Genomic DNA, 12,160 nt, shown 5'->3' with positions numbered 1-12,160 from the left:
TAGATCCTGGAAACTGCCATTTGATGAGAATGGTGACAAATCCCTGTTAGTCATTGCTAGCCCAGGGGTGGGCTGCCTTCAGTCTTCTATGTTGTACTTATTGTATTTTATTTTTAAATTAGAATATCTGTGATCCACCAGTCTGCGCTGAATTTAATGAAGTAGGAAAGCATATTCAGGATCTGTTAACGACTAGGGAGAACCAATGTGCCTTAAGTGTTCCAGAGTGTGCACTCCTGCTTAAGAACATCAGTGCCTCAGTGGATCAGACAGTCCATCGACCTCCAGGATTCTGAGCAAAATGCCCAGCAACCAACAGGCCCTATGTGACTGACCAGAAATTAACCAATAGATCACAGCTCTGAACATGCTTTGTATGCCAAAGGTCCCGGGTTCAATCCCTGGCATCTCCCATTAAAAAGATCAGGTAGCAGGGGATGGGAAAGACGCTTTTCTGCCCGAAACCCTGGAGAGCAGTTGCTAGTCAGTGTAGATAATACTGTGCTAGATGGACATCTAATCTGACCTAGTAACAAGCAGCCTCTTATATCCCCCCCACTCACAGCAGCTCCAGCCCCCATCACAGAATGACAGAGTCCCGTCTCCAACTTCTGCATTTTTACAAAGCTTTTACACTCAGCTGTGCCCTCTCCCCCACATTGCTGATGTAAATGATTGCTAGAGAGGGCATCCCGCAGGCCGGGAATTATCGCTTTAGCACTGCTGCATAATGCAGTGATGGAATGCATGACTCCAAGCGACACCCCCCAGCCCGGGTGACTCACCCACACAGACTCTTCATGCTTCACTGGTTTAATGTTTCTATCACAAAGTGTTTACTCCGTGTGGTCAACTGCCCTTCCCAACCGAATGAAAACGGATTGCAGGAAAGGAAGGGCTAAATAGCGGGTGACAGGAAAGGAAAAGGGAAGCCAGGCTTGTAGGCCACAGGTCCCCAATGTGGTGCCCACAGGGACCTCCAGCAGCACCCATGAAGATCTCCAATCTCTTCCCTCTTCAAAAAAAATATTTTTTCATAAAAACTTGGAAAAAGTTAGGGCAGCCTTCGTCCTCTCTTTTTCTATCTTCTAGCCTGGCTCTTTCTCTCATCTCTACCCCCTTGCCTTGCTATTCCCCTCCCCCAGCCTCTAGCCTATTTCTCTGCCCCACCCCTCTTTAGCTCACTTTTGACTAGTCAGGCCCCCACAGCAGCCATTATGTGACAAGCCACATCCTCCATGGGAGCCATTTTGTGCTGGTGTCCACAGCAGTTTCTCAAATTCCCAAAGGTGCCCATGGGTCCAAAAAGGTTGGGGACCCCTGCAATAGGCCGTCTTGATTTTGAAGAGAGAGGCAACAGAACCCCCAGCAGCAGCAGGTCAGAACCCAAAAGTGAGCTTGGAACAAATTTCCAGGAAGCTTCCAATTTGTTTGTGCACTTGTTATGCCCTGGGACCACCCAAGACATTTTTTGGCATTTTTTTTTTATTATTTGGAACATTCCATATTCCAAAACTGACCGGGCGTGCGGCTCAACCTTACTTCAACAATGGCAACGGGATCATGTCTTCCACCCTATAGTTTAGGGGGCACAGGGCAGACCATGTGGAACGCAGCTCTGTCTACCAACACCTGCACTCACACCTCTGCATCTGACACACAAAGATCAAGCAGGTAATGATTTCTCCCTCACTAGATGTCTACGTTAAAAGAGGTTCACCTGCACAATCTGTTTGCTGGATTTGGTTTAGGGATAGAGGAGAAATTAGTTCAGTTTGCATTTTAATTACTGCATTATGCATTACTACACTGTTTGTCACTGCAAGGCCTGAGGGCCTTTGGTGGCTCCCGAACAGCTCAAGTGTTTGGTTAACAATATCTGTTCCAAGTAATTTGGTTGAAACCATTATCAAAGACAAAAGCATTATTAAAGATAAAATAAGTAAGCATATAGAAGGACAAGCCCTGCTGAAAAAGAATCAACATGGCTTCCGCTGTCTCACTTTGTTCTTTGAGAGTGTCAATAAACATGTGGACAGGGGTGATCTGGTAGACGTTGTTTACTTGGACTTTGAAAAGTCTTTTGGCAAAGTCCCTCACCAAAGACTCCTGAGCAAACTTAGCAGTCGTGGAATAAGAGGAGAAGCCCTCTTATGGATCAGTAACTGGTTAAAGAACAGAAATCAGAGAGTAGGGATAAATGGTAACTTCACCCTATGGAGGGATGTAAACAGTGGGGTCTGACAGGGAGCTGTATTCGGACCAATGCTTTTCAACTTATTCATAAATTGTCTGGAATTGGGAGTGAGCAGTCAGGTGGCCAAGTCTGCTGATGGCACCAAATTATTTTGGGTGGGTAAAACAACAAAGGGTTGTGAAGAGCTCCAAAAGGATCTCTCCAAACTGGGAGGATGGACACTGAATGGGACTGTTCAGCTTAGACAAAAAGGCAAGTGAGCGGAGACACAATAGAAGTGTACAAAACTATGCATGGTCTGGAGAAAGTGAATAGGGAGACATTTTGCTCCCTCCCTCATAATCCTAGGATCCAATGGGGTCATCCCATGAAGTCGAATGGTGAGATACTCAGGTCAAATGAATGGAAGGACATCTTCACACAACACAGAGTTAAATTATGCAATTTACTTAGTAGTGGTGGCCACCAATTTGGATGGCTTTAAAGGGGGATTGGACAAATTCATGGAGGAGAAGGCTACTAGTCCTGGTGGCTATATTCCACTTCAATAAAATGGAAATGCAAGATTCTTTTTCTAGCTTTCGTTACTGGACTACCCAGATGCAGCCTCCCCTGTTAGATCAGGCCATGGAGGTCAGTACAGACAGAGCACCCTTTTGCATGCCTGATTCCTCAGCCACCTAAGGATATGTGTGTAGAAGTCGGTCTCCACTTGCATCCACCCCTGGCTGGATCAAGGCATACATCACTGAATTTTTGCAAGCAGATCCAAATGAGGACCCTTCGCCTAGAGAAGGTTTCCTTCAAAAATCATTTCAGGGCTATGGGGGACCCCGTGGCAGCCAAGCGTGACAAAACCATCACATAACATTGGGTAATATCCTGACCTAATGTTATTGTATGGATATTAGAGTGTATTGCTAAGTGTTTCAAAGATTTTATTAAGTTTTTCCCAAGCCCTGCTGACAGACTCCCCCCCCCCTTCCCTCCCTATACCTTTTTCCTTGCGTGTTATGTCTTTTCAGTTGGAAGTCTGTGGGAAGGGACTGTCTCCTTTTCTTGATTATTTCGGCTGAGGAGTGCAATAAAAATACTATATATATATATATATATATATATATATATATATATATCTCACAGCAGTATGTTTGCAGTGGAGATCTATTTGAATAGCCATAAACTGTTATGCACACAGTGCTGTGAACGACAGTCACTATTGTCACAGCTTCCTTCCTGAGCTGTCAGAAATGCGTTATGCTCTGGGACGACTTCTCGAGCTGCCATTATTCGCGACACGTTTTGTTTTCCTGTCAGAGAGAGGCTTGATTGCCCTTACGTGCCAAAGAATGTAATCTCGCAGCTGCCTCATTTGTCAAATTGTATTTTTCTTCTTATTTTTCATTGCATGGAACCCAATGGCAGTTTTTGTCTGATAAAAAAATTAAGTTAGTAGGTTGCTTCACTTCTGTATGTTCAAGGCTTGTCTGCAAAATAGAAACTCTGCGACAGCCTTGTTCTCGCTGAGGGAGGGCGAGGCCTGGGCTATACCACTTCAGGCCTCAGGTGGGGTTCACGTGACTGAACGTTAAGGGAGGAACTGTAGCTTTGCATGCACAAGGCCCCAGGTTCTCCAGGTAGGGCTGGGAAAACTCCTGCCTGAAACCCCGGACAACCAGTGCTGCCAGTCAGTGTTGGCAATACAGGGCTAGATGGACCAAGGGTAGTTGCCCGTACTCAGTATGGGCAACTACCAATGTTCCTGTGCTTCCTTCACAGACACCCTGAACAATGTGCAAAGTGCTTCTCTGTGACTTTATCCTGCTCTTCTCTAGTATGTGGATTAGGGTGGTTGGGCATCTCCCTTTATAAGGGAGAGTCCTCTATTTGAAGGGCTGCCAGAGGAATGTCCTATATTTTGAAGGCTTCCTCGATTTGAAAGGTTGTACAGTCTGATATAAGAACTTAAGAAGGGCCCTGCTGGGTCAGACGAAGGTTCCATCTAGTCCAACATTGTCTTCACATAGTGGCCAACCAGCTGCCCAAAATCTATGAGGCACCCAACTCTTATTGGGTTGTGACTTCCATTTAAAAACTATTCCCCTGCAATCCCTTTAAACTACCCACCAAAAAAGAAAGAGATTTGCTTTGCGTTGTTGTTGTTGTTTTATAAAAAAAAAAGCAATTTATTGTGGTTCTTTGCACCTACTCCTGGATAAGTGTACACATGTAAAAGTTTACGTACTGATGTGTTTAGCATTAATTTTACAATCCATCCCTGGTTTTAAAATAATAACGGTCATTTTTAGCATACAGGAGGGTGAGAAAAAATTTATTAAATCATATTCACAGAATATACATGGCCGTGCAGTTAAGAAGTTGCCAGTTCTAAGCCAGCGGTATAGACACCGTCCCGTTCGCTCTGCTCCTGCTCCTGAAGTGAACGCTGGAATCTGTGATGTCCTCAGCGTGGTCTTCGCTCTTCTTTTCCTTTAGGCTGTTAATGAATCTCAGTGTGATTTCGTCCCATTCCTCGGGAAGCAGCAGCAGCAAGAAACCGAGACAGATGATGATGGTCGCCCCTAACCTGACAACACTGAAGATTACCTCGCGTTTGAGAAGATCAACAGCTACGTTGCAGGGGGAGAAAAGAAAAAAGAGGAGTGAGAGGGCTGAGCCAAAATGCTCCTCCCTTGTTTCACCACCCCATTTAGGGAGGGTGTGTGTGAAATGTGCGGCCCAGTTTAGCCAGTCTTCAGGGTGTGTAGGGCAAGTTTCAGGGGTGAGGAAAAGTGAATTTACCACCCAGCCATGTTGCTCTCTCTTTGGCGGTCACTGGCTGGTGACCACCATTTTGTTTCCCCCATAATGCCCCGTAAGCAAAACTATAACCAGTTGTTTCCCAGGCTAAATTCAAGGTGTTGGTTTTGACCTTTAAAACCCTATATGGTTCCAGCCCAGCCTATCTTAAGGAGCGCCTCCAGCAGCACCAGACAGGCCACTTAACAAGAGCAGCCTCGGATGGCCTTCTCTCTGCCCCATCAGCCAGGACAGCTAGACTAGTGGGGACGAGGGAGAGGGCCTTCTCTGTGGTGGCCCCCACTCTGTGGAACTCCCTCCCTAGGGAACTCCGCCATGCCCCCTCTTTAATGAGCTTCAGTCGTGCATTAAAAACGTGGTTGTTCAGGCAGGCATTTGGGGTGGGTTAGGGTATTTTAGAAAACGTTTTTATTGTAGAATTTTATTGTTTTAAACTGTTTTATTATATGCTGTACATCGCCCTGAGTGGCTGGGTGACCAGCCAGATGGGCGATTAATAAATTTAATAATAAATAAAAATAAATATATAATCGTGTAGTTTTTTACAGGAGTAGAGGTGGGGTGGGGGGCTGGATTGGCTGCCTCCACTGGAAGCCTCCATTTTGTTCCCCAGAACATCCCTGTGAATGATGCTATGTGATGATGCAGCATCACTCACAACAGGCAACATGGGGAAAACAAAACGGGGGTCGCTGTGAGGAACACAGAACATCTGGAAAGAGTCCTGCTGCTACAGCTGTGAAACAGGCAGCAGCAAGAGAAATGGTTATATGAATTCCTCACACCACCCACGACCCCAAAATTCAGCCAAAAGTTCTAACCTTCAGCCTTTCAGCCCAAGTTTAACAGGCCATACTTAGGATAACACCTGACCATCTCACCTGCAGTTTGCCTTCCACTTGAAAGCCCATTCTAACCATTGGCTGATTTGCTGTGATCATCATGAAATGTTCACGGACATTATGACTCCTCAGGCTACCAGCAACAGAATGTTAGCAAACAGCACAATGTCTGTACAGGGAGTGAAAGATCAGTTTGGTTGAAGAAATGTGTGTGGGGGGGGACACCTACACAGGGCCTAGGGATAAGAGGGCCTATGTGTTTTGAACAGGTGAGGAAGCTTTGGCCATGAGCCTATGCCAAAGGATGGGCTGAAAGTTCACATGGTAAGCATTCTTAGCAGCTGCTCATCCTCACCAACTTCACCACCACACACTCCCATTATGGTTGTAGTTTCCTGTTCCTGTGATACAGAGGCTATATGGAGGAAGAAGAGAGGGGAACCAGGGCCATTTCACCAGTCCTGCTGGAAGTCTACTTAATTCTTTCCTCTTCCCTTCCCACCCCCCTTTTCCTTGTGTGTTATGTCTTTTTAGATAGTACACTTGTGGGCAGGGACTGTCTTTCTTTACTAATTACATGTAAGCCATTCCAGGATCATTTTTTAAAGGGGAGACCCACAAAACCACCATCCAATCACAGAGCACATCTGCCTCTATGGACTGAACCAGAAAGGTCACAGATTTGCCACTTGTGGATGCAGCCACAGCACAAAAACATGGATCCTTGGCAGGGATCCTCTTGATTTCATATGATTTTTGCAGAGCAAATCCTCCAAACAACCATCATATCACAGAGTACATCTGCCTCCACGGACTGAACCAGAAAAATCATGGATCTGCCACTCGTGGGCACAGCCATGGTGCAATAACAGGGGGAAATGGCTCCCCCCATTCCCTGGACCAAGACAGCTGCCAGCGTGTGTCCAGAAGGCCTAGGAGGTGGTGGCAGCAGAGGCGGCGGCCCGCCCTCGTTGCAAGCTGCCGCCGCTGGCCTCACTCAGACCTTCACGGGCTCCGCACAAGAGCTCTATGAAGAGAAGTGCTTTTGAACCAGGAGCGGGGAAGCTTTTTCAGCCCGAAGGCCAGCTTGCATTTTGGAGAAGTTCTCAGGGGACCACATCCCAGAGATGGGCAAGGCTACAGGCAAAAGGGGCATGTCCAAAGGCAAAGGGGACAGGGCCAAAAATACAAAAATAAAACCCCTGCATCATTCATCTTAAAGCTCTTGCTACCACCAGAGTGGCTGGGTGACCAGCCAGATGGCCAATTAATAAATTTAATAAATAAACAAACAAACAAACAAATAAAACTAAGCCTTAGGAGGGGCATTTCAACCTTTCAGAAGGGGGAAAAACTCCATGAATGCTGAGAAACCACCAAACTATCAATGGTTAGGGGGAAAGGGGTTTGAGCCAGGGAAAGGATATCTGGCGACCTGGGGAATCCCAGAGGGATGGACTGTGACCCCGGATTCGAGGTCCTACACCCCTTTTTCAAATGATCAAAGCATTTTAAGTGAACAAATGGCATTCTTCATACCTGCATTGCCAGGAACACTGAGCACCGTCCCGATAGATATTAAGATGGGGTATGTAAGCACGACGCCGACATTCACCAAAATGTTAAAAGCTATAAAAGGGAAAGAGCAAAGGCATGAATGAGACAGTGAAGAAGGCTCTTCCATGCCGACGGAATCAGAACCTGCAAGGAAATAAATGAAATAAATTTAGGCGTGCAAAAATTAGCTATGCTGACTGGGACATGCTGGGAGTTGTAGGACTTTTCTCTGTCTAAACATGCATAGGATTGTGCCCTTACGCTCCAAAAAGCTCTGGGAAGCTTTCTCCTCTTTTGTTGTCCCCAGCACCTGCTCTTCAAAAGTATACTATTTCTGTACATCCAGGGCAGGCAACTTGCAGCCTTCCAGATGTTGTTGGACTACAACTCTATCAGTGCTAGCCAGCAGAGCCAGTGGTGCGGGATGATGGGAACTGTTGTGCATGGATTTTCCATTTAGCAACCATGCCTAATAGCCCAAGAGCCTCTGGCCCACCCCTCCCCATGAATTTGCCTCATCTTGCTTTCAAGCCATGGGAGCCTCCAAGGGTGGGAGCAAATATGTATTTGTTGGGCTTTCCTTTGTCCTGCTTCTGCCACCAATTCATAGGATGACCCTGAGTCTGGGTGTTATGTGTGAGAGAGGAAGGAACTTTTCTCTCTGTCCATTTCCTCCGCAGCATGCCCATCTTCATAAAATGTGGGACAATCATCTTGAGAACCTCAGAGGGGTGGATTGGGACCCCAGGTGAGCCAGATCGGGGCACACCCAGTGGAAGCTCTGATGTCAGTGGGACAGTGAATCTGCTCCAAGTTGCAGTCAGAACCAGTCAGAACTCTAAAGGAGCTCTCCAAGGTGCAAAACTATGCAAAGCACCTTGGAGAGCTCCTTTAGAGTTCTGACTGGTTCTGTCTGAAACCCAAAGCAAGTTCACTACCCCACTGACATCAGAGCCACCAGCCTCCACTGTGCACTCCTGCTGTATGTGATATTTGGAACTTGTTACTGTTTAGAACTAGAAACCACTGGCATTTTTACATCAGTGTCCCTCTCTCCTGAATTCCCCTCCCAATAAGAACCATGCGAAAAGAAATCCATCAAGGAAACAGAGAGGGGAAGTCAAGTTTAATGAAAAGGCTAAGATCAGCAAAGAAAGGAGATGGTCAGCCACTTATGGTTAGCGGCACAATGGTTCATTGCCAAACATTGGAAGGATTGTAAAGGGCTGCAGTTTAAAAGCTGGTAGCAGAGAATATCGCAGATCGCTGTCCTTGAGGAATTGACACAAACATTAAGGATCGCCCGAGGGCAATGAAAGGAAGATACCTTTGAAGAAGTAGGGATGAAATTTATTGCATTTGTAAATACAGTAGAATAGGCGCACGCCTCCGTTGACTTTGGAGAGCATAGATCTAAAGAAACAAGGCTCCCTTTTTAGTATCTCTGAAATGAAACTTGGTGTGTAAACAGGGGATCAAGGAATAAAGATTTGAGAGTAATGAATTAAGGTGTATGACATAAGTAAATGATTAATTCATACTTAAAAACCAGGTAGAAATGGAAACATTAACCAGCTAAGATATGGTCTGATATATGTGACCAGAACATATGTAACCATAACCAAAGGGAAAAAAAGGCTCGGAGCATTCCTTTTGGGCTGGTGACCAGGACGGAGGAAACACCCAAAGATTCTGGGCGTCTGAAGATGGGAACATTTGCTCACACACTTACCCAGCCAGAGACCCGCGATTCCACACAGGTAGCCCCACGGCACCACTGAAAAGGGCGTCCAGTACTCCACCTTTGTAAAATACAGTATGACAGGCATGAAGGACAGGAAGATCAGGTTGAAGAAGCCGAGGGTCGAGATGAAGTGTGCAGCTTCCCCAAAGTTGGCACTTCCAAGGAACATCTTAAACAAAACCTAAGAAGGGGGAAGGAAAAGAATTGGGGGTGGTGATGGAGGATAAACTCAAGCAACATTTGTGACACTCCCACAGCACAGCCAGGAGCTGTGCAGCAGCAGCCCACCCTCGGAGAGCAGACATTCAGGTGCCCGCTTCTGCCCCTAGGAAGAAAACATACCTTGTCCCTCCATACTGGCAGGGGAACCTGAACTCAGGACCAGTGCCTAGGCAGCCAGGACATGATCCGTGGTCTGAATTATATAGGACAGCCTTCCCCAATCTGGTGCCCTTCAGATGGGTTGGATGGCAACTCCCATAAACCCCAGCTTTCCCTCAGGGAGGGCACCTGGTTGAGGAAGGCTGCTACAGATTGACCTTTGCTGACTTACATGCGGAGGTTGCCGACTTGAGCCCGCTCTTTCTAGCCCAGACTGATGCTTCTGTGCAGCTAAGGGGCTTGAGGTAAGGGCTTCCTCTTCTATCACTAAGGGTGCAATCCTATGCACGTTTAGACAGAGAAAAGGCCTACAACTCCCAGCATTCCCCAGCCAGCTTTGCTTTTCTCTTTCTAAACATGCATAGGATTGTGCCCTAAGAGACCTTCAAGAGGAATCCATGTAACCTGGTGTCCATATAAGGAACTTTTCTTTATTCCTTCAGCAGATGGAGGAGGAACAGGGACAATTTGCCATGTCCCGAGGGAAATGTATCAAGAGAATTCTCCATAAAACTGGCTGAACAGGTGTTGTCCTTCTCCCCCCGCCCCCATGCCTGCTTAATCAATAATGGTGGCAGTGCTTATTATTTTATGTTATTTATAGTTCAACTTTTGATGTTATTTTTACTTTTGTAAACTACTTTGAGCTGCCAGGAATCAATCAATCAATCAATCAATCAATCCAGAAAGCAGGTTTCTGGATTGATTAGTACTATATCCTTCTAGCCTTACGGATTGACTACTGCAATGTGCTCTTTGTGGGGCTGCCCTTAAAACAGCATTCTGAAAGTTCAGTTGCTATAGAAGGTAAGAGATGAGGTCACCAGCAGACAATTTCAAGACAACCGCACTGGTCACCTGAGTCCCTCCAGTAGGTGCCATCCCAAGATATTCATGGTGCGTGCTACAGACGAGGCCTTTTCTGTGGTGGTGCCACAGCTCTGGAATACCCACCTGATCAAGATTCATCAGGCCCCTATTTGAGCAATTTTCATTACAAATGAAAGAGAATTTTTGTTTCAATGGGTTTCTGATGTGCACTTTTAGATTTTTCTGCTGCCAAATTTTATTGAGATTCTTACATCTGTTTCATATTGGTTTTAATTAATTGCTTGTTTATGTTGATTTTACCTTTACTGTTTTTTTAAAAAAGTATAGTGTATACTGAGTACTCTAGTAGAAAAGCATATTAGAAATACAGTATAAGTATTAGTATTCCAGGCTCCCCTTGCCAGGAGTGAGCAACTTGTGGTCCTCCAGATGTTTTGGCCTACACTCCCATCAGCCCTAGCCATCATAGCCAATGGTAAGGGATCATGGGAATTGTAGGACCAAGCATCTGGAGGGCCACACGTTGTCCACCCCTGTTTTAGAAACAGCGTTGCCATTTATACTATGGAGCAGTCCTGGGGGGCAGAGGAGGCATTATAGGACCCAGAATTCATGGGAGTCCCTACCAGCCTCTTAGGAGGTTTGCACCTGCAATAAGAGAGAGATGCTGCAAATGTAAGCTTCCCCCTCTCACTGGAGGAATTGTCATTAGCGTTCAACATTTTCTCCCGGTCATGGGTAGCAGCGTAGCGAGCCTCAGTCAAGCACCGTCAATAAAATGCCAGCGCAGAAAATGAGTGGAACGCAGAGATGTTAATCTTGCTGCTGTGGAATAATAGAGTTTTCATTAAGACTCGATAAAGGGACGCCAATCCAAATCCTTGGTGGCCACAAACTAATTATCTCCGATGTAACTTTCTCCTGGCACACCTGGCTCAGAATGTAAATGAGGCAACCAAAGAAACAAAGGAGCATCATTTTCAACAGATCTTGCTTGGCTTGCACGTGTGCGTGAGTGTGTGTGAGTTTTAAAAAGTATTAAGATGGGAAGGAAATGCGATGACCTACCTTATACAGCGCAGAGGTCGATGCGGATCCAACTGCATATGCAACACCGATAATTGAATCGCCATGGAAACCATCTGCATATGCCATCATAACAATTCCAGTGATGGCCATTATTGCAGCAACTATCTGCGTAATCCAAAAGGAGAGAAATTTATAGCAACTTTATTATCTGGAAAGAGATGTGATGAGGTTGGCACGTGTATGTACACAGGATGTTTCTCGTTTTAACTTTCATCTTCCCAATTCCCTATTAAAAAGGTGATTTGGAGGCACCAAATGGAAACGAAGGACTGGAATGAAAGCATAGGCTATGTTGACAACGGGGTGTACTTGTAACAGCCCACATTCTCTCCTTGTGAAACTCCGTCAAGGAGCTTTTCTTAAGATTAGTTTAGATTTATAATCCATTTGGGCAAGATTGCTCTGAGATCGGACTAGTTTGTTCCACATATTGTAGCCTATAAGCCATTGGGGGTGGGGAGTGGGTTTGCAGCATAGCCACAGAAATTATGGTCCCAGGAAATGAGAAACGAGGTGGAGACTGGTTCCATTACCAGCAAAGGACATCACTTGAGGCAATGGAACAAGCAGGCCCCTTTCGGGAGTGGGTTTACAATAACAACTTCAGCCAGGTAGGAGAAGCAACTGTCAATAACAGAGTAGGTATTGTGCTCTTGGAGGGGCCATAGCTCAGTGTGACAGCTCAGTGTGACCACATGCTTT

The 12,160-nt window shown here is 45.9% G+C and overlaps 1 protein-coding gene across 6 annotated transcripts in view; it reads right to left on the bottom strand.

Moving 5' to 3' along the window:
- Positions 1–4,344: 4,344 nt before the first annotated feature.
- The window catches only part of SLC35F4 (solute carrier family 35 member F4), a 166,602-nt gene continuing 158,786 nt past the window's right edge, over positions 4,345–12,160 (bottom strand). For all 6 annotated transcript variants that reach the window (XM_084835453.1, XM_084835462.1, XM_084835491.1 and 3 more), the window contains 4 exons: positions 11,438–11,563; positions 9,146–9,338; positions 7,396–7,485; positions 4,345–4,824 (listed from right to left, as the gene is read on the bottom strand). In XM_084835453.1, the coding sequence (XP_084691579.1) occupies positions 4,583–4,824; positions 7,396–7,485; positions 9,146–9,338; positions 11,438–11,563 (651 nt within the window). In that variant the 3' untranslated portion in view covers positions 4,345–4,582. The remainder of the gene's footprint in view (positions 4,825–7,395; positions 7,486–9,145; positions 9,339–11,437; positions 11,564–12,160) is intronic.

The sequence above is a fragment of the Heloderma suspectum genome, chromosome 1 (assembly GCF_057233095.1).
Source record: "Heloderma suspectum isolate Gila_16-S chromosome 1, 16-S_ref, whole genome shotgun sequence".
In the NCBI taxonomy this organism is placed as follows: Eukaryota; Metazoa; Chordata; class Lepidosauria; order Squamata; family Helodermatidae; genus Heloderma; species Heloderma suspectum.
The sequence above is the reverse complement of the archived record's forward strand: the minus strand, read 5'-3'. Positions and strand labels throughout refer to the sequence as shown.